General features: G+C 44.0%; 2 protein-coding genes across 2 annotated transcripts in view; both read left to right on the top strand.

Moving 5' to 3' along the window:
* The window catches only part of LOC311137944 (GEM-interacting protein-like), a 32,865-nt gene extending 18,756 nt beyond the window's left edge, over window positions 1-14,109 (top strand). The window contains exons 14-19 of the mRNA XM_084172568.1: window positions 1,675-1,851; window positions 2,015-2,152; window positions 2,553-2,755; window positions 10,356-10,692; window positions 12,335-12,437; window positions 12,854-14,109. Coding sequence (XP_084028694.1) covers window positions 1,675-1,851; window positions 2,015-2,152; window positions 2,553-2,755; window positions 10,356-10,692; window positions 12,335-12,437; window positions 12,854-13,566 — 1,671 coding nt within the window. The 3' untranslated portion in view covers window positions 13,567-14,109. The remainder of the gene's footprint in view (window positions 1-1,674; window positions 1,852-2,014; window positions 2,153-2,552; window positions 2,756-10,355; window positions 10,693-12,334; window positions 12,438-12,853) is intronic.
* Window positions 14,110-19,356: 5,247 nt separating this feature from the next.
* Window positions 19,357-24,854, top strand: part of LOC311138063 (LIM homeobox transcription factor 1-alpha-like) — a gene marked incomplete at both ends in the record, with an annotated part of 32,463 nt that continues 26,965 nt past the window's right edge. The window contains 3 exons of the mRNA XM_084172715.1: window positions 19,357-19,400; window positions 22,827-22,912; window positions 23,419-23,611. Coding sequence (XP_084028841.1) covers window positions 19,357-19,400; window positions 22,827-22,912; window positions 23,419-23,611 — 323 coding nt within the window. The remainder of the gene's footprint in view (window positions 19,401-22,826; window positions 22,913-23,418; window positions 23,612-24,854) is intronic.

Here is a 24,854-nt window from a genome sequence, read left to right as displayed (position 1 = left end):
TGGAAAATAAGTATTTGGTCACCTACAAACAAGCAAGATTTCTGGCTCCCACAGACCTGTAACTTCTTCTTTAAGAGGCTCCTCTGTCCTCCACTCGTTACCTGTATTAATGGCACCTGTTTGAACTTGTTATCAGTATAAAAGACACCTGTCCACAACCTCAAACAGTCACACTCCAAACTCCACTATGGCCAAGACCAAAGAGCTGTCAAAGGACACCAGAAACAAAATTGTAGACCTGCACCAGGCTGGGAAGACTGAATCTGCAATAGGTAAGCAGCTTGGTTTGAAGAAATCAACTGTGGGAGCAATTATTAGGAAATGGAAGACATACAAGACCACTGATAATCTCCCTCGATCTGGGGCTCCACGCAAGATCTCACCCCGTGGGGTCAAAATGATCACAAGAACGGTGAGCAAAAATCCCAGAACCACACGGGGGGACCTAGTGAATGACCTGCAGAGAGCTGGGACCAAAGTAACAAAGCCTACCATCAGTAACACACTACGCCGCCAGGGACTCAAATCCTGCTGTGCCAGACGTGTCCCCCTGCTTAAGCCAGTACATGTCCAGGCCTGTCTGAAGTTTGCTAGAGTGCATTTGGATGATCCAGAAGAGGATTGGGAGAATGTCATATGGTCAGATGAAACCAAAATAGAACTTTTTGGTAAAAACTCAACTCGTCGTGTTTGGAGGACAAAGAATACTGAGTTGCATCCAAAGAACACCATACCTACTGTGAAGCATGGGGGTGGAAACATCATGCTTTGGGGCTGTTTTTCTGCAAAGGGACCAGGACGACTGATCCGTGTAAAGGAAAGAATGAATGGGCCCATGTATCGTGAGATTTTGAGTGAAAACCTTACATCAGCAAGGGCATTGAAGATGAAACGTGGCTGGGTCTTTCAGCATGACAATGATCCCAAACACACCGCCCGGGCAATGAAGGAGTGGCTTCGTAAGAAGCATTTCAAGGTCCTGGAGTGGCCTAGACAGTCTCCAGATCTCAACCCCATAGAAAATCTTTGGAGGGAGTTGAAAGTCCGTGTTGCCCAGCGACAGCCCCAAAACATCACTGCTCTGCTCTAGAGGAGATCTGCATGGAGGAATGGGCCAAAATACCAGCAACAGTGTGTGAAAACCTTGTGAAGACTTACAGAAAACGTTTGACCTGTGTCATTGCCAACAAAGGGTATATAACAAAGTATTGAGAAACTTTTGTTATTGACCAAATACTTATTTTCCACCATAATTTGCAAATAAATTCATTAAAAATCCTACAATGTGATTTTCTGGATTTTTTTTCCTCATTTTGTCTGTCATAGTTGACGTGTACCTATGATGAAAATTACAGGCCTCTCTCATCTTTTTAAGTGGGAGAACTTGCACAATTGGTGGCTGACTAAATACTTTTTTCCCCCACTGTATGTGGCAGCCTCTTAAATGCTAAAAGTAGAACATTATTGCCTGGTTCACAGTCACACTATAGGGCCTAACCGAGCCAAGCTGAACCAAGCTGTACTGGCCTGGTTTGGTTCTCTATCCTCATAGTTGCGCCAGCACAGTATGGTTCAGGTTGACTCTATAGTGTGAACCAGGTATATAGGGTGTGATTTGAGCTCACCCTGTGGTTTGCTAATCCATGTCCTCTGTCCCGCCTGCCATCTCTGTAGTGTGGCGTGGCAGTTCATAGGAAGTGTCTGGAGGTGTTACAGCATGAGTGTGAGAACAGGAAGGGCATTCTGTTTGGGGTGGGTTTCTCCCTGTTGCCCCGGGACCGGCCTGATGAAGTGCCCTTCGTGGTCCAGCTCTGCACGGCTGAGATAGAGAGCAGGGCCCTCACTCTACAGGTACTGTATTTACCTGGTTGTAATATGGTTTCGAATAAGTACTGAAGCAAACAGGAAAACTGTTTTACAGAAGCGACAGTACAGTGCCCTTCTCTCAATCCCTCTCTCTTTCTCCTTCGTTCCCTCCCCTCTCTCCCTCCATCCATCCCTCCCTCCCACCCAGGGGGTGTATCGTATCAGTGGGTCGAAGCCTCGTATCCAGAAGCTGTGTCAGGTCTTCGAGACCCAGAGGGACCAGGTCGACCTCTCTGAACTTTCACCTCATGACGTCACCTCAGTCCTCAAACACTTCTTCAAGGAGGTACAACTTCACTGTTTCCCAGACAACAAAGAAAATGGATATTACAGACAATATACTGTAGAGCCAACGATATAGTTAATACAGACAATATAGAGTCGAATGGATTCTGACTTGAGATACAGTCATACACTTTTATACACTGTTATTTAAACTCTCACACAAAGCTCCCCTTCATGATTATGCCAAACTATATGGACATATCTTAACTCAGGATTCCCCATTTAGTGAACATCATGTGGAACAGCCCTATTGTCAGTCTATGCATCGAAGCTAATAAGTATTTTTTATTATTATTATTATTATTATTATTATTATTATTATTATTATGTGTTAATTAATTGTTAATTGTAATCCATTGTTATTATTCATTAGTAATAAAACCATCTTCCTCCTCACACAGCTTCCAGAGCCGCTGTTGACCTTTGACCTGTACAATGACTTCATCGGTGTGGGCAAAGAGATCCAGCGTCTCAGTGAGAAGGAGGCGACAGCAGAGACTCCTGGGATAGTGGAGGACCTCAGATATAACCTGAGAGACCTGCTGGAGAGACTGCCCCCGTACAGCTACTACACACTGCATCATATGATGCGTCACCTCCACAGGTACTACTCTACTACACACTGCATCATATGATGCGTCACCTCCACAGGTACTACTCTACTACACACTGCATCATATGATGCGTCACCTCCACAGGTACTACTCTACTACACACTGCAGCATATGATGCATCACCTCCACAGTGCTATGCATAATGGCGCTGGAGGGGATGGCTGGCGTTTTACAGGCTCCTAACCAACTGTGCTATTTTGTTAGTTTTTTCACGTTGTTTGTAACTTCTTTTTTAACTTATTGTGTACATAATGTTGCTGCTACCTTCTCTTATGACCGAAAATAACTTCTGGACATCAGAACAGCAATTACTCACCTTGCAAGGATATACTGCTTTCTCGGGAACGGGCCCAAATCCCCGTCATTTACGAGGAAGAAAAGACGGAGAAAAAGGGGGCGGAGGTCGGAGGTCGGGCTGCCTTCTGAGAATTCATAGCCGAGTGAATAAACTTCCACTACCATCCATTCTATTGGCCAACGTGCATTCATTTTTCCATGCATCGGCAGGACAGAGAAGCTACGTCTGGTAAGACGAGGGGCGGGGGTGTGTGTCTATTTGTCAATAACAGCTGGTGTCTAATATTAAAGAAGTCTTGAGGTATTGCTCGCCTGAGGTAGAGTATCTCATGATAAGCTGTAGACCACACTATCTACCAAGAGAGTTCTCATCTATGTTATTCGTAGCCGTCTATTTACCACCAGAAACCGATGCTGGCACTAACACCGCACTCAAGGAGCTGTATAAGGTCATAAGCAAACAAGAAAATGCTCATCCAGAAGCGGCGCTCCTAGTGGCCGGGGACTTTAATGCAGGCAAACTTCAATCCGTTTGACCTAATTTCTACCAGCATGTCACATGTGCAACCAGAGGGGAAAAAAACTCTAGACCACCTTTACTCCACACACAGAGACACATACAAAGCTCTCCCTCCATTTGGCAAATCTGACCATAATTCTATCCTCCTGATTCCTGCTTACAAGCAAAAACTAAAGCAGGAAGTACCAGTGACTCGCTCAATACGGAAGTGGTCAAATGACGCGGATGCTACGCTACAGGACTGTTTTGCTAGCACAGATTGGAATATGTTCCGGGATTCATCCAATGGCATTGAGGAGTATACCACCTCAGTCATCGGCTTCATCAATAAGTGCATCGACGACATCGTCCCCACAGTGACCGTACGTACAGTGGGGAGAACAAGTATTTGATACACTGCCGATTTTGCAGGTTTTCCTACTTACAAAGCATGTAGAGGTCTGTAATTTTTATCATAGGTACACTTCAACTGTGAGAGACACATTGAGTTCACTGAAACATATCCTTTAATTTTTTTGGTTCCATTTTTTTTTCTTCAGGAAAATGATGATTGTTATATTTTTTGTCATCATGTAACTCACTGTGCCTATCTCCCTCTCTCTTTCTACCACTCTCTCTCCCTCTCCGTCTCTCATCCTAAAACAAAAATCCAGAAAATCACATTGTATGATTTTTAAGTAATTAATTTGCATTTTATTGCATGACATAAGTATTTGATCACCTACCAACCAGTAAGAATTCCGGCTCTCACAGACCTGTTAGTTTTTCTTTAAGAAGCCCTCCTGTTCTCCACTCATTACCTGTATTAACTGCACCTGTTTGAACTTGTTACCTGTATAAAAGACACCTGTCCACACACTCAATCAAACAGACTCCAACCTCTCCACAATGGCCAAGACCAGAGAGCTGTGTAAGGACATCAGGGATAAAATTGTAGACCTAAACAAGGCTGGGATGGACTACAGGACAATAGGCAAGCAGCTTGGTGAGAAGGCAACAACTGTCGGTCTCCTGAGTGGCGCAGTGGTCTAAGGCGCCGCATCGCAGTGCTAACTGTGCCACTAGAGATCCTGGTTCGAATCCAGGCTCTGTCGCAGCCGGCCGCGACCGGGAGACTCATGGGCGGCGCACAATTGGCCCAGCGTCGTCCAGGATAGGGGAGGGAATGGCCGGCAGGGATGTAGCTCAGTTGATAGAGCATGGCGTTTGCAACGCCAGGGTTGTGGGTTCGATTCCCACGGGGGGCTAGTATAAAAAAAAATAAATAAAAAAAATGTATTCACTAACTGTAAGTCGCTCTGGATAAGAGCGTCTGCTAAATGACTCAAATGTAAAATGTAAATGTTGGCGCAATTATTAGAAAATGGAAGAAGTTCAAGATGACGGTCAATCACCATCGGTCTGGGGCTCCATGCAAGGTCTCACCTCGTGGGGCATCAATGATCATGAGGAAGGTGAGGGATCAGCCCAGAACTACACGGCAGGACCTGGTCAATGACCTGAAGAGAGCTGGGACCACAGTCTCAAAGAAAACCATTAGTAACACACTACGCCGTCATGGATTAAAATCCTGCAGTGCACGCAAGGTCCCCCTGCTCAAGCCAGCGCATGTCCAGGCCCGTCTGAAGTTTGCCAATGACCATCTGGATGATCCAGAGGAGGAATCGGAGAAGGTCATGTGGTCTGATGTTTGGAGGAAGAAGAAGGATGAGTACAACCCCAAGAACACCATCCCAACCGTGAAGCATGGAGGTGGAAACATCATTCTTTGGGGATGCTTTTCTGCAAAGGGGACAGGACGACTGCACCGTATTGAGGGGAGGATGGATGGGGCCATGTATCGTGAGATCTTGGCCAACAACCTCCTTCCCTCAGTAAGAGCATTGAAGATGGGTCGTGGCTGAGTCTTCCAGCATGACAACGACCCGAAACACACAGCCAGGGCAACTAACGAGTGGCTCTGTAAGAAGCATCTCAAGGTCCTGGAGTGGCCTAGCCAGTCTCCAGACCTGAACCCAATAGAACATCTTTGGAGGTAGCTGAAAGTCCGTATTGCCCAGCGACAGCCCCGAAACCTGAAGGATCTGGAGAAGGTCTGTATGGAGGAGTGGGCCAAAATCCCTGCTGCAGTGTGTGCAAAAAGGAAACGTATGATCTCTGTAATTGCAAACAAAGGTTTATGTACCAAATATTAAGTTCTGCTTTTCTGATGTATCAAATACTTATGTCATGCAATAAAATGCAAATTAATTACTTAAAAATCATACAATGTGATTTTCTGGATTTTTGTTTTAGATTCCGTCTCTCACAGTTGAAGTGTACCTATGATATAAATGATAGACCTCTACATGCTTTGTAAGTAGGAAACCCTGCAAAATCGGCAGTGTATCAAATACTTGTTCTCCCCACTGTACATATCCCAACCAGAAGCCATGGATTACAGGCAACATCCGCATCGAGCTAAAGGCTAGAGCTGCCGCATTCAAGGAGCGGGACACTAATCCTGACGCTTATAAGAAATCCCGCTACGCCCTCAGACGAACCATCAAACAGGCAAAGCGTCAATACAGGATTAAGATTGAATCCTACTACACCGGCTCTGACGCTCGTCGGATGTGGCAGGGCTTGAAAACTATTACGGACTACAATGCCACACTTATGTGAGAATGCTGTTCATTGACTACAGCTCAGCGTTCAACACCATAGTGCCCACAAAGCTCATCACTAAGCTAAGGACCCTGGGACTAAACACCTCCCTCTGCAACTGGATCCTGGACTTCCTGATGGGCTGCCCCCAGGTGGTAAGGGTAGGCAACAACACATCTGCCACGCTGATCCTCAACACTGTGCCCCTCAGGGGTGTGTGCTTAGTCCCCTCCTGTACTCCCTGTTCACCCACGACTGTGTGGCCAAACACGACTCTAACATCATCATTAAGTTTGCTGACGACGAAACAGTGGTAGGCCTGTTCACCAACAACGATGAGACCGCATATAGGGAGGAGGTGAGAGACCTGGCAGTGTGGTGCCAGGACAACAACCTCTCCCTCAATGTGAGCAAGACAAAGGAGCTGATCGTGGACTACAGGAAAAGGCGGGCCGAACAGGCCCGCGTTAACATCGATGGGGCTGTAGTGGAGCGGGTCGAGAGTTTCAAGTTCCTTGGTGTCCACATCACCAACAAACTATCATGGTCCAAACACACCAAGACAGTCGTGAAGAGGACACGACAACACCTTTTCCCCCTCAGGAGACTGAAAAGATTTGGCATGGGTCCCCAGATCCTCAAAAGGTTCTACAGCTGCACCATCGAGAGCATCCTGACCGGTTGCATCACCGCCTGGTATGGCAACTGCTCGGCATCTGACCGTAAGGTCGCTACAGAGGGTAGTGCATACGGCCCAGTACATCACTGGGGCCAAGCATCCTGCCATCCAGGACCTATATACTAGGCGGTGTCAGAGGAAAGCCCCAAAAATTGTGACTCCAGTCACCCAAGACTGTCCAGTCACCCATTTGTTTTTACACTACTGCTACCCGCTGTCTATTATCTATGCATAGTCACTTTATCCCTACCTACATGTACAAATTACCTCGACTAACTTGTACCCCCGCACATTGACTCAGTACCGGTACCCCCTGTATATAGCCTTGTTATTGTTATTTTATTGTGTTTCTTTGTATTATTTGGTAAATATTCTCTTAACTCTTTCTTGAACTGCGTTGTTGGTTAAGGGCTTGTAAGTAAGCATTTCACGATAAGGTCTACACCTGTAGTATTCAGCGCATGTGACAAAGTTTGATTTGATTCGACTACTCTACTAGACAGTGCAGCATATGATGCGTCACCTCCACAGGTACTACCCTACTACACAGTGCAGCACCAAACTCCCACCCATTCTGAACATCTACTCGAAACGGTGCCTGAGGAAGGCCCACAGCATCATCAAGGACCCCACACACCCCAGCCACGAGCTGTTCACTCCATTACTGTCAGGAAGATGGTAACGGAGCATGAGGTCTGATACCAACAGGCTCAGAGACGGTTTCTATCCACATGCCATCAGACTGCTGAACACTTGAACTGGACTGACCACCTGCTCTGATTCTCCGCACCTTAGCACTCACTCACGTACAGTCGTGGTCAAAAGTTTTGAGAATGACACAAATATTAATTTTCACAAAGTCTGCTGCCTCAGTTTTTATGATGGCAATTTGCATATACTCCAGAATGTTATGAAGAGTGATCAGATGAATTGCAAAGTCCCTCTTTGCCATGAAAATGAACTTAATCCCATAAAAACATTTCCACTGCATTTCAGCCCTGCCACAAAAGGACCAGATGACATCATGTCAGTGATTCTCTCGAGTGTTGACGAGGACAAGGCTGGAGATCACTCTGTGATGCTGATTGAGTTAGAATAACAGACTGGAAGCTTTAAAAGGAGGGTGGTGCTTGAAATCATTGTTCTTCCTCTGTTAACCATGGTTACCTGCAAGGAAACACGTGCCGTCATCATTGCTTTGCACAAAAAGGGCTTCACGGGCAAGGATATTGCTGCTAGTAAGATTGCACCTAAATCAACCATTTATCGGATCATCAAGAACTTCAAGGAGAGAGATTCAATTGTTGTAAAGATGGCTTCAGGGCGCCCAAGAAAGTCCAGCAAGCGCCAGGACCGTCTCCTAAAGTTGATTCAGCTGCGGGATCGGGGCACCATCAGTGCAGAGCTTGCTCAGGAATGGCAGCAGGCAGGTTTGAGTGCTTCTGCACGCACAGTGAGGCGAATATTTTTGGAGGATGACCTGGTGTCAAGAAGGGCAGCGAGGAAGCCACTTCTCTCCATGAAAAACATCAAGGACAGACTGATATTCTGCAAAAGGTACAGGGATTGGACTGCTGAGGACTGGGGTAAAGTCATTTTCTCTGATGAATCCCCTTTCCGATTGTTTGGGGCATCCAGAGAAAAGCTTGTCCGGAGAAGACAGGGTGAGCGCTACCATCAGTCATGTGTCATGCCAACAGTAAAGCATCCTGAGACCATTCATGTGTGGGGTTGCTTCTCAGCCAAGGGAGTGGGCTCACTCACAATTTTGCCTAAGAACACAGCCATGAATAAAGAATGGTACCAACACATCCTCCGAGAGCAATTTCTCCCAACCATCCAATAACAGTTTGGTGACGAACAATGCTTTTTCCAGCATGATGGAGCACCTTGCCATAAGGCAAAAGTGATAACTAAGTGGCTCTGGGAACAAAACATCGACATTATGGGTCCATGGCCAGGAAACTCCCCAGACCTTAATCCCATTGAGAACTTGTGGTCAATCCTCAAGAGGCGGGTGGACAAACAAAAACCCACAAACTCCAAGCATTGATTATGCAAGAATGGGCTGCCATCAGTCAGGATGTGGCCCAGAAGTTAATTGACAGCATGCCAGGGCGGATTGCAGAGGTCTTGAAAAAGAAATGTCAACACTGCAAATATTAACTCTTTGCATAAACTTAATCTTTGCATAAACTTAATGTAATTGTCAATAAAAGCCTTTGACACTTATGGAATGCTTGTAATTATACTTCAGTATACCATAGTAACATCTGACAATAATATCTAAAAACACTGAAGCAGCAAACTTTGTGAAGACCAATACTTGTGTCATTCTCAAAACTTTTGACCACGACTGTACACACACACATATACAGTACATTCATGCTACACACACATCAGAACTGCTGCTACCAGACTCTTATTATGATTGGTAAATACTGCACAATCCCCCCTTCCCCAAAACACATGTATATTTCTAATTTATTTTTGTTGCATTGTCGAGAAGGAACCTGCAAGTAAGCATTTTGTTGGACGATGTATACCATGTGTATCCTGTACATACGACTTATATAACTTGGAACTTGAAACATGATGCGCCACCTACACAGATACTACTACACACGGCAGCACATGATGCGCCACCTACACAGATACTACTACACACGGCAGCACATGATGCGCCACCTACACAGATACTACTACACACGGCAGCACATGATGCGCCACCTACACAGATACTACTACACACGGCAGCACATGATGCGCCACCTACACAGATACTACTAAACACAGCAGCACATGATGCGCCACCTACACAGATACTACTACACACGGCAGCACATGATGCGCCACCCACACAGATACTACTACACACGGCAGCACATGATGCGCCACCTACACAGATACTACTACACACGGCAGCACATGATGCGTCACCTACACAGATACTACTACACACGGCAGCACATGATGCGCCACCCACACAGATACTACTACACACGGCAGCACATGATGCGCCACCTACACAGATACTACTACACACGGCAGCACATGATGCGCCACCTACACAGATACTACTACACACGGCAGCACATGATGCGCCACCTACACAGATACTACTACACACGGCAGCACATGATGCGTCACCTACACAGATACTACTACACACGGCAGCACATGATGCGCCACCTACACAAGTAGCAAACCTGGTTGTAATGGAGATGGCTCTAGTGAACCATGCTCATAGACTTGTGTTAGCTCCCCAAAGTTATGCCGTGGCTTCAGCTCACTAGGAAAACAGATTATTGTGGCATGCAGCAGAACAGTCGGTCACATGGTCATAAGAGGGGTGCTGGGCCCTCCTCCAGATGGCCTTTTTTTTTATACCATACTCGATCCTCTCTTTTCTTCACTCATTTCACATTCTCTCTCTCTCTCTCCACAGAGTATCAGAGAACTACGAGGAGAACAAGATGTCTCCCAGTAACCTGGGCATCGTGTTTGGTCCGACCCTGCTGCGGCCGCTGGTGTCTGTAGACGTGTCCATGGTGGCTCTACTGGAGACCACCTACCAGGCCCTACTGGTGGAGTTCCTCATCACACACCACCAACACATCTTCGACGCTCCACCTCCCCCCGTCCCCACCGCCCCACTCCCTGACACCCCTTCCCGGGCGACGTGTTCAGGGGTGGCCCAGGAGACTGTTGTTGCGGCTGACCCTGGCTCTCAGGGCCCCCCCGCTGGAGGAGCCTCGTCCAGAGAACGCCCCCGCTCCCTAGAGGTAAGGGACAAACGGAGGGGGGATTCCGTTGTGTCAGACAAGTTCAATCAAGTAGAGCTTAAGTATTTGAATTCAAACATATCATTTGAACCCAGGTCTGGTTAACAGATGGGTTAACCCTTGGCGGATAGACAAATATAGACTTTTCAAATACTTTTCATAGACCCCCCTATACTGAAATACATTTAAATACAGATTTTCTCCAATGTTTTTCAATGGTTTGAATAGGAGGGCAATGTTAACCTCAATCAAACACTTAATTTTGAATCTGAGGTATCTTGATCACACATCTGGCAGCTGTAGGTTTGTCAGCCAGTGATTGGACCTCTAAGTCTAAGTAACATTGGGACGGCTCATGATGCCCTACAGTCAGACCTGGGTTCAGATACTATTAGAAAGTATTTCAAATACATTCAGCAGGCTTCATTGAGCTTGCCTGGTGCAATAGAACCAATAGAATAGTGACAAAACTGTAAACCCAGCCCACCTGGCCCTCCAGTAAGGCTAGAGCAACCACTCAAAGTATTTGAGATTTCAAATAATATTTGAACCCAAGTCTGCCTCAGAGCCAGGGTTCACAGATTTCAGTCTCAGCCTGCTGCCTTGAGCTGCTTTCCTTCATGTTGCTTCTGTTACCTGTTGTTGTCTCAAATGGGTAATCTGGGATTCAAATAACAAGAAAGTTGTCACTCCAGTCACTTTATTTGGTAAACAGCTGAGGGATGGGGCTGAAGAAATGTAACTAATGAGGCATTTACAAGGAATATTGTTCAAGAGTCAATGGCTATATCATTTATTCAAATTAAAAGTCCCAAAACAGATGTACCAATCCCAGATTGCCCCTTTAATGCTCCTGGCTCGGCCATGCTGTGACTCTGCTGTGGCCAACCCGGAAGGGATTACGTGCTTTTTTTTGTGAGGCTTAACACAATGCAACATTGGGGTGTGTGTGTGTGTATGCTACCTCTGACTGGACTCTGATCTGACCCTTCCTTTCCAGACCAGATCTACCCTGGCTGGGTCTCAATACTATATAATGGCTTCTTCTGTGAAATATAGTAAAATGAGTGTCAAATTCTTCCTCTTCTTCTTCTTCCTCTATTGTAAAATGACTTCCTTTCCTTTCTCCTTTGTTACCACTGATAGGCCAAAGGACTGGATACTCTGGGAAATGTAGGTTTCAAGGGTAGGAAAGGACATGAGGAGAGGAAGCAAGTTAAAGCTATTGAGACACAGCCCTAGCATGGATGTTCTTGGCCACTAAATACACAACACTGACCACTGGGAAATACTGGGAGGGTGTGGGGGGTGGAAGAGAAGGTTAGTGCCCTGCCCTCTACATGTGAATTTGGAGTTGTTTAGGGACATAAGGATTTTACTGTATTTTTTGCCTGAAAAACAGAACTGGGAGAACAAGTGACCATGCAACTTGATTTTCTCCAATAAGTAAAAAATAAAAATCCTGTTATATGTATAGGCTACTCAACATCCACAATTTACCTGGCAATCTCTCTGTAACCCAGTAGGGTTCACTTTCTAGGCCTAGAGCTATAGTATTGATCTCTCAACAGCATTCCATTCCCAACACATCCTATCCCAAATATCTGGTATCTATTCCCCAAAGTTTGTGTCATTTCTACAGACTCGCACAATCAAGAGAGACTCGAGCGAGGGTTATATATCTGACAAGTCGTCGTCCAATGAGGCAGTGGACCAGCTCAGCCCTGAAGCCAATGAGAGAGCAGGTAGGCGGGATGTACTATTGCATCAGAGGAATGGTTGGTTGGATTAATGGGTATTGTTGGTAAACAAGTGGGCTAGATGACTTTGCTGTTCTTATCTGATCTGTAATTTCCTTACTTAGCCTTTCTCGGCTGCCATCAAATATTTTGTCTGCTTGCTGCTCACTGTTTTTGTCATGTGTTATAGCGCCTTCTGCTGACTTGACTGTAGGCATTTTCTGCTTTCTTTTGCCAATATTCAACAGCCTCTCAAAAGCAATGCTAGCCCTAAACTCACACATCATGTTATGATAGAGCCAGAGTATTTACTTTGCCAAGCTAAAAGTGAAATACAGTGGTTCATCTGTGTTTCTCTGGTTTGTCTTATTGTCTCCTCTCCTCCCCCCTCTCCTCCCCCCTCTCCCCCTTTGCTTCCCCAGTCGTGGCTGTGAGGGGGGCATCAACAGAGGCTGCTGCTCTGGGTGATCTGGTAGGGGATCCAGAGCCAGGGGACACTACCTCCGTGGGGACCCAGCTATGGAGCCACTTCAGCAGGCAGCCTGTCAAGTACCAGCGCCAGCCCACCCCGGGTCTCCGCCGCTCCGCAGGCACTACCAGGGCCGGGCAGCTCGGGGAAGAGGAAGAGGAGGATGAAGAGGAGGAGGAGAGGAGGAGGAACCAGTCGAGGAGCGCAGGCAGCAGCCGTAGCCCCTCCCTTGACCCTGGCAGCCAGAGGAGGAGAAGCCTTCGATTGGAGCTACCCCCCGAGACCACCGCCCACCACCTGCTCAACCAGCCTGGAGGCCACGCCCCACTGAGCCAGACGGAAAGAGAGAAGACACGCCCATATGAGGTTCCACAGGGCAGGCTGCGGGCGGGGACAGTGGTAGTAGAACCATCAACAGCTGCAACAACAGCAGTAGAGGCAGAAGCCAATCCTACGCCGAGCACCGGTGCTCAGGAGGCGGGGCTTAGGAGTCGGTCAGCCACATTGTCTCAACTGAACATGAACCAGTCCAATAACAGGCAGGGGTGGGTGGGTGAGAGGCGGAGACAGGGCGGAGAGGAGGGTCTGAGTGGACCGGCCCGAAAGATCCTGTCAGGGCTGAAGCTCAGACGCAGCCACTCAGGACTGCAGCAACACTTTGTCTGAGGAGGAGGAAGGTTGGAACTTTGAACTTTGAAATTAGAATCACATTTGAGGACAGACATTCCCCATTCAAGTCAACGATCCATGGACTGGCAGGATTATATTTCTATGGTTAAACCTATAGAAGGGATGAATTGTACTGTGTAACTTCATGTGTTTTTTACAAATACAGTGAAAAATTACATACGCTCATGATTGCTCCAGAATACTCATAAATACAGAACATACTAACATAACTCATCACAGTGAAGCACATAGACGTAAATGAACCGCTCATCAAAGGGCCTACTCACACATTGTTCATACTCACTGTCTATATACACAGACACACAGGGCCGAATCTTGACTTGAAATAATTAAGCCCTATACTGTATGTATAATCTGCATCAACATGCACTGCAATGATATCAACAGAAGGACTTCCGTGACAATTCCAGTCATGCACACTGTGCGTGTCTTCAATAGAAACCAAACTGAACCAAAAGGGGAGAAACTGGTAGCGCTTTATAATAACTCCACGTAATAAAGCATTTATAATGGATTAGTAAAAAGTTTATTCATCATTCATGAATCATTACTCCATTCATAAGATGTTTAATATGTTCATTTAAACCATTTACTAATCATTAGTTACGTCTTTTTGTGTGGCCTTATCTAAAGTGTGTGCTATTTACACTTTATAAATACTTTGTAAATGTTTTATAATAATATAATATATAATATAATATAATAATATAATATGCCATTTAGCAGACGCTTTTATCCAAAGCGACTTACAGTCATACGTGCATACATTTTTGTGTATGGGTGGTCCCGGGGATCGAACCCACTACCTTGGCGTTGCAAGCGCCGTGCTCTACCAGCTGAGCTACAGAGGTACTGCTGAGTTTTGAGTGACCAGGGTAATTTCTCACAAAAAGATTGACATTCCAGCAGTACCTGATGCTCCTTAAGGTCTGAGAATAGCCTAGAACATAGAGTATCAATGGTAAAAGAATAATCACACAACACGGGATGTTTAAAGGTCCAATGCAGACGTTTTTATCTCAATATCAAATAATTTCTGGGTAACAATTAAGTACCTTACTGTGATTGTTTTAAATTTAAATGGTCAAAAAGAAACAAAAAATATCTTCTTAGCAAAGTGTAATTTTGCTAGGACGGTCTAGGAGTGGTCTAAGTGGGGAGGGGAACACTGAAAAACTAGCTGTTATTGGCAGAGAGGTTTGGAACTCTTTCTTATTGGTCTATTAACTAATTTACCGCCAGGCAGGCTAAAACTCCATCCCACCAAAACAGCCTGAAAAAACAAACAAAGGGTCTTACACTAAAAGGGGATTATCATAATTTTCACAATTTCACACTATTATTCCAACCTCATAGTGTGGAAATATATACAGTACCAGTCAAAAGTTTGGATACACCTACTCATTCAAGGGTTTTTCTTTATTTTTACTATTTTCTACATTGTAGAATAATAGTGAAGACATCAAAACTATGAAATAACACATATGGAATCATATAGTAACCAAAGAAGTGTTAAACAAGTCAAAATATATTTGAGATTCTTCAAATAGCCACCCTTTAACTTGATGACAGCTTTGAACTCTCATGGCATTCTCTCAACCAGCTTCATGAGGTAGTCACCTGGAATGCATTTCAATTAACAGGTGTGCCTTTTTAAAAGTTAATTTGTGGAATTTCTTTCCTTCTTAATGCGTTTGAGCCAATCAGTTGTGTTGTGACAAGGTAGGGGGGGTATACAGAAGATAGCCCTATTTGGTAAAATACCAAGTCCATATTATGGCAAGAACAGCTCAAATAAGCAAAGAGAAATGACAGTCCATCATTACTTTAAGACACGAAGGTCAGTCAATACAGAACATTTCAAGAACTGCAGTCGCAAAAACCATTAAGCGCTATGATGAAACTGGCTCTCATGAGGACCGCGACAGGAATGGAAGACCCAGAGTTACCTCTGCTGCAGAGGATAAGTTCATTAGAGTTACTAGCCTCAGAAATTGCAGCCCAAATAAATGCTTCACAGAGTTCAAGTAACAGACACATCTCAACATCAACTGTTCAGAGGGGACTGTGTGAATCAGGCCTTCATGGTCGAATTGCTGCAAAGAAACCACTACTAAAGGACACCAATAAGAAGAAGAGACCTGCTTGGGCCATGAAACATGAGCAATGGACATTAGACTGGTGGAAATGTGTTCTTTGGTCTGGAGTCCAAATCTGAGATTATTGGTTCCAATCGCTGTGTCTTTGTGAGACGCGGTGTGGGTGAACGGATGATCTCCGCATGTGTATTTCCCACCGTAAAGCATGGAGAAGGAGGTGTTATGGTGTGAGGGTGCTTAGCTGGTGACACTGTCTGTGATTTATTTAGAATTCAAGGCACACTTAGCCAGCATGGCTACCACAGCATTTTACAGCGATACGCCATTCCATCTGGTTTGGGCGTATCTCGAGTGGCGCAGTGGTCTAAGGCACTGCATCGCAGTGCTAGCTGTGCCACTAGAGATCCTGGTTCGAATCCAGGCTCTGTCGTAGCCGGCCGTGACCGGGAGACCCATGGGGCGGCGCACAATTGGCCCAGGGTAGGGGAGGGAATGGCCGGCAGGGATGTTGGTAGAGCATGGCGTTTGCAACGCCAGGGTTGTGGGTTCGTTTCCCACGGGGGGCCAGTATGAAAAATATAAATATAATATATGCACTCACTAACTGTAAGTCGCTCTGGATAAGAGCGTCTGCTAAATGACTAAAATGTAAATGTAAAAATGACTATCATTTGTTTTTCAACAGGACAATAACCCAACACACCTCCAGGCTGTGTAAGGGCTATTTGACCAAGAAGGAGAGTGATGGAGTGCTGCATCAGATGACCTGGCCTCCACAATCCCCCGACTTATTTGATATATTTGCTTAAAGGCCCAGTGCAGCCAAACACTCGATTTTCTTGTGTTTGGACACACCTACTCATTCAAGGTTTTCTTTATTTTTACAAATTTTTTACATTGTAGAATAATAGTGGTGACATCAAAACTATGAAATGACACATATGGAATCATGTAGTAACCAAAAAAGTGTTAAACAAATCAAAATATATTTAATATTTGAGATTCCTCAAATAGCCACCATTTGCCTTGATGACAGCTTTGCACACTCTTGGCATTCTCTCAACCAGCTTCACCTGGAATGCTTTTCCAACAGTCTTGAAGGAGTTCCCACATATACTGAGCACTTGTTGGCTGCTTTTCCTTCACTCTGCGGTCCGACTCATCCCAAACCATCTCAATTTGGTTGAGGTTGGGGGATTGTGGAGGCCAGGTCATCTGATGCAGCACTCCATCACTCTCCTTCTTGGTAAAATAGCCCTTACACAGCCTGGAGGTGTGTTAGGTCATTGTCCTGTTGAAAAACAAATGATAGTCCCACTAAGCCCAAACCAGATGGGATGGCGTATCGCTGCAGAATGCTGTGGTAGCCATGCTGGTTAAGTGTGCCTTGAATTCTAAATAAATCACAGACAGTGTCACCAGCAAAGCACCCGCACACCATATCACCTCCTCCTCCATGCTTTACGGTGGAAAATAGACATGCGGAGATCATCTGTTCACCCACACCGCGTCTCACAAAGACATGGCGGTTAGAACCAAAAATCTCAAATTTGGACTCCAGACCAAAGGACACATTTCCACCGGCCTAATGTCTATTGCTCGTGTTTCTTGGCCCAAGCAAGTCTCTTCTTCTTATTGGTGTCCTTTAGTAGGGGTTTCTTTGCAGCAATTCAACCATGAAGGCCTGATTCACACAATCTCCTCTGAACAGTTGATGTTGAGATGTGTCTGTTAAGCATTTATTTGGGCTTGCATTTTCTGAGGCTGGTAACTCTAATGAATTTATCCTCTGCAGCAGAGGAAACTCTTGGTCTTCCATTCCTGTGGCGGAATTCATGAGAGCCAGTTTCATCATACAGCTTGATGGTTCTGCACTTGAAGAAACTTTCAAAATTCTTGACATTTTCCGGATTGACTGACCTTCATGTCTTAAAGTAATAATGAACTGTCGTTTCTCTTTGCTTATTTGAGCTGTTCTTGCCATAAAATTGACTTGGTCTTTTACCAAATAGGGCTATCTTCTGTATTCCCCCCACCTCCTTGTCACAACACAACTGATTGGCTCAAACGTATAAAGAAGGAAAGAAATTCCACAAATTAACTTTTAAGAAGGTACACCTGTTAATTTAAATACATTCCAGGTGACTACGTCATGAAGCTGCTTTAGAGAATGCCAAGGGTGGCTATTTGAAGAATCTCAAATATAAAATATATTTTGATTTGTTTAACACTTTTTTGGTTACTACATGATTCCATATGTGTTATGTCATAGTTTTGATGTATTCACTATTATTCTACAATGTAGAAAATAATAAAAATAAAGAAAAACCCTTGAATGAGTAGGTGTTCTAAAACTTTTGACCGGTAGTATACTTACATTGAGCCTCCACTTTATAATCTATTCCATGTTAACGTCTAACAACAACAATTTCCAAATTTGGATCCATTTGATATGAATTCCAGTCAGATGAATGGCTGTATGGACTTTGTACAAAAGCATTCCGTAGAATTCCTGGAGTGACTGATTGATCTTACCATCATGTAAGAACAGTAGGCTGGCTATAGACAACGCTACTCCACGTCTCTTGCCACACGGTGGCAGTATAATTCACTGTATGAAAAGTGATGTATTATTTATTTATTTTACAAGAGGGGCCAAACGTTAAACCATCCACTTATTATTTCTAGCAAGTAGGAAAACATTTATTTCTAATTGTTTAGTTAGGTGTATGTTTTCTCTCATTCACACATAATTCATCAAACCCTTTCTTTTTACACATGTAGGTTGGTCATACCATGTATAGGGCCCAGTCCAGCGTTTCCCAAACTCGGTCCTTGGGACCCCAAGGGGTGTACGTTTTGTTTTTTGCCTTAACACTACACAGCTGATTCAAATTATCAAAGCTTTAAGATTAGTTGATTATTTGAATTAGCTGTGTAGTGCTAGGGCAAAAACCAAAACGTGCACCCCTTGGGGTCCCGAGGATCGAGTTTGGGGAACCGTGGCCCAGTCGTTGATCAATAGGCCTAACTATCAAAATATTTCGATGTCATCTCAACAGTTGAGAATATGGGTATCGCCAGGTAGGATACGTTTTGAAATAACAAAATCTCATAAAAGTAATTCACTGCAATAGTTCCTATAATGCAGCAGCACTCTTTCATAAGATTATGTATAAACTACGCATTGATGGTCAATGGCTTATTTTTTTCTACTGTGAATTTTATTGAAAGTAATTTTATTGTCAATGCTAATGCATGATGGTTTTGTTGAAACAATCCGATGATCCAAAAAGAACAACATTGATCACCCGATGGTGATTCCTTATTACCCAGTCTCCATCTCCACCACAAGCAAACACCGTATTCTATTTTACCATTACAGCACATTATCACGACGTCAATACACCCCCCTCACCTTAAGAACCGTCTCTCTCTCTCTCCTCGCCGTTTTTCTCCTGCTCGCTCTCCTCCCCCTCCCTCCATCGTTTTATGCACACCGAACTCCGGGCGCACAGTCAGCTTTAGAGCGACGGGGAGAAAAGAGAGCACAGAACAATATAATATAATAGTTTGCCTTCACATGATGCTATTTGCTGTCTGGAGTTTGAAATAGGACCATACGACGCGTGCACATCCACCGACCGTCTAGTCGTATGTTATTTTAATGCTACCGATAGAGGTTTCGGAAGGAGTGTGTTTCACCTCAAGGTATGTGCGTCAGGTTGTCGGTGCGTTGCCAACCTCAATTTGCAGATATGTTGCCAATATAAAGTGTTACATTTTTAATCACATGTAACCAGGCCACCCTCTTTACGTGTCTTATTCCTCCTTAGAAATAGGAGTTTATTTATATTATTTCAGAGGCTCGTGGGAATTCCTCCAAAGGTTTGACTTTTATCCAAGTGTAGGTTATGTGTTGCATATTGGTTGTAGTCTCATCGGCTATTTGACTAGCCTACATAATTCATATTTGTAGGCCTATCAACTTTAATATAGCCTACTTTTAAATACCCAAATAGTTTGTAATATTTTACTTTAATCTTTTGTTGAGTGGTAAGGTTGTCCAGCTACATTTTCTGTCTTATTATAGGCTTGCGGTCCATAGTAAACCTTTAGTCCTTATCGATATTTTGACATTATTATAGCCTATCCCAAGGGTTGTCAAAGCTCTCATCAGGAACCCCGAGGCCCCAGCCCGTTCCAAAATGTCAACTATTCAAGAGCTAACACACCTGATTCAACTTGTCAACTAATTATCAATCCCTTGATTAGGTAAATCAGTGAGCTAGTTCTGGGCTACAACACAATTGTGAAACGTCTGGGGTCCCCGTTGAGGGGTTTGAAAACCACTGGCCTATCCTATATCTACCGGTATGATGATGATGATGATGATTGCTGACTTTGATAAACGGCAGGGGTCTCGCTCCTCATCAAGTTTGATACAGAGTATTTCATTTAATTTGATAATAGCCACAACCGAGGTTGTAGCCATTGGTCTGAATGGTGAATGCATGCATGTTTCTCCAATGAGTTGTAGAAATGTGTGGTGGTATTAGCCTATATAAAGAAATATACTATTTTATCCCAAACAAACAAAACTATTTGTCTAACAGAAGCCTACACATGTTTATATCAACATGTTGTGGAGAATATAGGCTACATGGAGACGCAAGTTGAAAAAGGCAGTGGTAGCCTAGTTATGTGAATATAATGTGGAAATATAAGGGAAAATATGATATCAAATGTTGATTAGCCTTATTGTGAACGTGTGATGATGATGCAGTAATAACATAGCTCCAAGAAAATCGACGACATTGCCAGCAAATGCGATGCATATAGGCTATCTTTCATTGTTAGTGCTATCCGCGATCCTTGGCACATCCCTACCCTAAACCCTAACCCTAATCTTAAACCCTTCACTTACCCTAACCACAACCCTTACCTGACCCTAACCTTAACCTACAACTTCACGCAACACTTTAATTGTTGGCCTACCGAGCACATTCCCCATACTTTGGCGTTAACAGAACATATTTTTATTCACCTAAAGTTTCTCAATGTTAACCATTGTGTAAAGCTTTGATATCCCTATCACCACACAGGGCATAAAGCTTTTGATAGGCCTATGCTTTTTATTTAGAGGGGGCGCAAAATGAGACTAAACCAGGTGCCCCTTCAGTTTTGTCCAGTATATTATAGGTATAACGTAAATCTAATAGGATAGTAGTTTAAGGATATACCGTTCTGGTCCACAGAAATTAGTCTGCACGACCCTTACACAGTTATGACTAATAGACATGATATTGCAATCAGTAATGTGCTCTCAGAAATAGGCGAATAGAGACGCGCGCGCTTTGACACAAGCATTGCAACAAGCATTGCAACAACAAGGCTCAAATTCGATGACAGATAGTGTCCATTATAGCAGTTGGTCGAAAACAAAATAATATTCCATATTTGTTTTTCAAGTGATTTTATTGGTTTATGTGTTTTTCTAATATTATGTTATAGCCCATCTTGTAATCACTGTTGTGATCATTTGGCATAATAATCAATTGAAATACATATTTTTGAAGTTAGTGGATACAGTTCTGTAGGCTATGCACATGAATAGGCCTAAATTATTTTATTTAGTAGGCTATTTTATACGAGATTGCAATCCTTAATTCAACACATAGGCCTAATAATTATTTCGATTTGTAATGACGGTGTAAATTACATTTTAGCCTATGTATTCATACATCAATTATTTATTCACATTTCTTGATGATTTTTCAGGTTTTATTTTTTTATTCCTACTTTTGTTTTTATTTGAAGCAGTGACACCCTCCTTCCTCCAATGAGAGCAAAGGTATCTTGAAAGCCTTTATCAGTACAATTCATTAACAGGTAGCCCACGGTAAGCTTCATATTCGATTAAGAATTGTTATCTACTAACCCAATAATTGAGAATGTATCATTTCAAGCCAAGATCAATTTAAAATAAATAATATATTTAAATTAAATCGGTCATTCAGAACGATTAGTTCCTTTCGAAATGTAGGGTATCGGCTGGAATTAGATTTAGGCGTTCTTTAATTATAAATAATATTCATAAAAACCTAACTTAATGTCGCTTTGATTTGGAATATTGTCAATTAATAAATAAACATGTTCTCGCTATGTTGCAATAGGCCTATTGAATATAGTGCATTATTGTTATGTCACGATTTATGTAGATTAAGTTTGTGTTCATGGAATAGGCCTGAGAAGTCCATGACTAAGTGTCGTAATTGAACAATTCTATAGCCTACCACACCATTAGTAAATGTATTATCATGTTATATTATTAACAGTATATTAGCGAATTATTATTAATATTTATATTATTATTCAAAGAATAATAATGAATCTCCATGCTTTAGATGGAATTTCGATAGATTGCATACATTTCGTATTCGACAAAATTATCTTTATTTATTGAAAATATCAGGTATTGCATTTTCCCCCCTCCAACAACGGACTGGGATGGATTTAGTCCGTTTATGCCTTTGTGTGGCCGTGTGGCGTCAGCAGGTCACGGGGTTTAATCCCGACCAGTTTTTGGTCAAGATTAGGCCAAATCCAGATCTCCGGTTCGACCCCCAATCAGACTTCGGGTATCATATGATGCAAGTAAATAAACAGGAATAGGGCCACACACCATCTTTGGCTCCAACATTCAATCTCAGTGTGTCAGGTGTTTAAAACTCTGTTGTGTAGACCGAATTGAGTAGCCTAATAGGCCTAGCCCATTTATTTTATTTCCTATGCGTTTATCCAATCCACGGCAATATTTATATTATATTTTATTCCTGTACAATATGTGCACATTGCAGGTCGACTGTTTATGCAATTCATTTATAAATAGGATATTAAATATGTTTCCAAGAGGACACTGAAATATAATATCCACGGTCATGTTAAGGCCTATAGCCTACTTGTCTTTCTTTCATTGACTTTTGATGTGTTTTATTTTCCCCTTACAGTATATCCTCTTTCTCACTTTTCGTCGATGACAGTCTGCCCTCTATTTTTTCCTTCTACACACTTGTTGACTGTAGGCTTGTATTTAGAGGGTAACTCTCCTTTTTCTCTTTCCTCCTTCTCGTCCAGCGAACACGACGAAGGAAGGAGGGACGGGATGAAAACAGAGGAGACCCAATCATGTCTTCAGCAGCCTCCAGCCTCCACGCCATTCGGTGAGGAGTGAAATGGGACTGACATCTTGAGCCTGACTGGCACATAATTATTTTAACATTATAATCCAATAATGAAATAAATATCCATTGACATTTTAAAGGTTATAGTGACAGAAACTTTACAATTCTCAACTTTATATGTTATAAATGTGATAAATATGTGATAAATATATGATAAATATGTAATACATTTGACGTGATACATTTTTATTTTTATTTATCATTTGTATTACTATTTTTATCATGAAAAAATTCTGGACCTTGCTGGGAAGTAATATTGAAATTGTATTACTTTTTTTCAAGTTTTGCTTGAAGTTTACAGATCTGACCACGCACGCACACACACGCTATACCCTCCGATGACGTAGGCTTCGATTAAGGCAGCCCCCGCACCTCTCTGATTCAGATGGGTTGGGTTAAATGCGGAAGACATATTTCGGTTGAATGCATTCAGTTGTGCAACTGACTAGGTATCCCCATTCCCCCGTGTCCCCCTCTCCCCTCAGGTTCAGAACACAGGGGCGGAGGGGGCGAGGTGTGTGCGGGGTGTGAGTCGCCCATTGCCGACCGCTTCCTGCTGCGTGTCAATGAGCGCTCGTGGCACGAGACCTGCGTCAAGTGTGCGGTGTGTCTGAGCACGCTCAGTGGGACATGCTACTGCAGAGACCGTCTGCTTTACTGCAAGCATGACTACGAAAAGTAAGAGAACCTCAATACTACTAAAAATCCCAAAAGACACACAAACCTTAGAGTTTGCATTGTCTTAATCAGTGTTTGGTCACCTCTTCCTTGTGCCCCTCCTGAATCAAGTGTGCTGGTGTCGGGATAGAACAACCATGTGGAATGGCTCAGGGGCTTATAGGAACTATATGGAATATATGACAGAACATATGGAAAACGCGTCAAACTCATTCCATGGAGGGCAGAATGTCTGCGGGTTTTCGCTCCTCCCTTGAACTTGATTGATGAATTAAGGTCACATTAGTAAAGAACTCCCCTCACCTGGTTGTCTAGGTCTTAATTGAAAGGAAAAAACAAAAACTTGTAGACGCTAGGCCCTGAATGTTTGGTGGGTATATACATGAAACGCTGGATTGCTATTAGTGAGGCAGTAAGGTAGCTCCACTTTCCTCTCTGATAAATATGACTTGGTGTGGAGTTTCTATCAGTTTGGGGGTCTGTTGGTCAGTTTGGGTGTGTGTGTACTTGTGTGTGTGCGCGTGCATGCATGCGTTCAACTTGTGCGTGCATGCATGTGTGTGGTTGTGTGTGCATTCGACTTGTGCATGCGTGGGTGAGTGGGTGTGTATGTGTGTGTTGGTGGTGTGTGTGAGATCCCCAGGGACGGACGGCTGAAGGACGTAGCATGCAGGTCGTTATCATTGTTGTGAAAAGTGTCAGACGACGTCCAGCCGCACAGACTCTCCCACTGTAGCAGACATCTGGAGGAGAGAGGGAGGGAGGGGAGAAAGGAGAGGGAGAGAGGAGTAGGGGGGAGGGAGGGAGAGAGGGAGGGAGGGGATAAAGGAGAGGAGAGAGGGAGGGAGGAGAGGAGAGAGGGAGGGAGGGAGGGGATAGAGGAGAGAAGGAGGGGAGGGGAGAGGGAGGGGAGGGAGAGTGGGAGGAAGGGAGGGGATAAAGGAGAGGAGAGAGGGAGGGAATGGAGGAGAGGATAGATAGAGGGAGGGAGGGGATAAAGGAGAGGAGAGAGGGAGGGAGGGAGGGGATAAAGGAGAGAGGGAGGGAGGGAGGGGATAAAGGAGAGGAGAGAGGGAGGAGATGGAGGGGATAGAGGAGAGAAGGAGAGGAGAGAGGGAGGGAGGGGATAAAGTAGAGGAGAGAGGGAGGGAATGGAGGAGAGGATAGAGGGAGGGAGGGGATAAAGGAGAGCAGAGAGGGAGGGAGGGAGGGAGGGGATAAAGGAGAGGAGAGAGGGAGGAGA

The sequence above is a fragment of the Coregonus lavaretus genome (assembly GCF_964263955.1).
Source record: "Coregonus lavaretus genome assembly, chromosome: 2".
NCBI classification, from domain to species: domain Eukaryota; kingdom Metazoa; phylum Chordata; class Actinopteri; order Salmoniformes; family Salmonidae; genus Coregonus; species Coregonus lavaretus.
The sequence above is the reverse complement of the archived record's forward strand: the minus strand, read 5'-3'. Positions and strand labels throughout refer to the sequence as shown.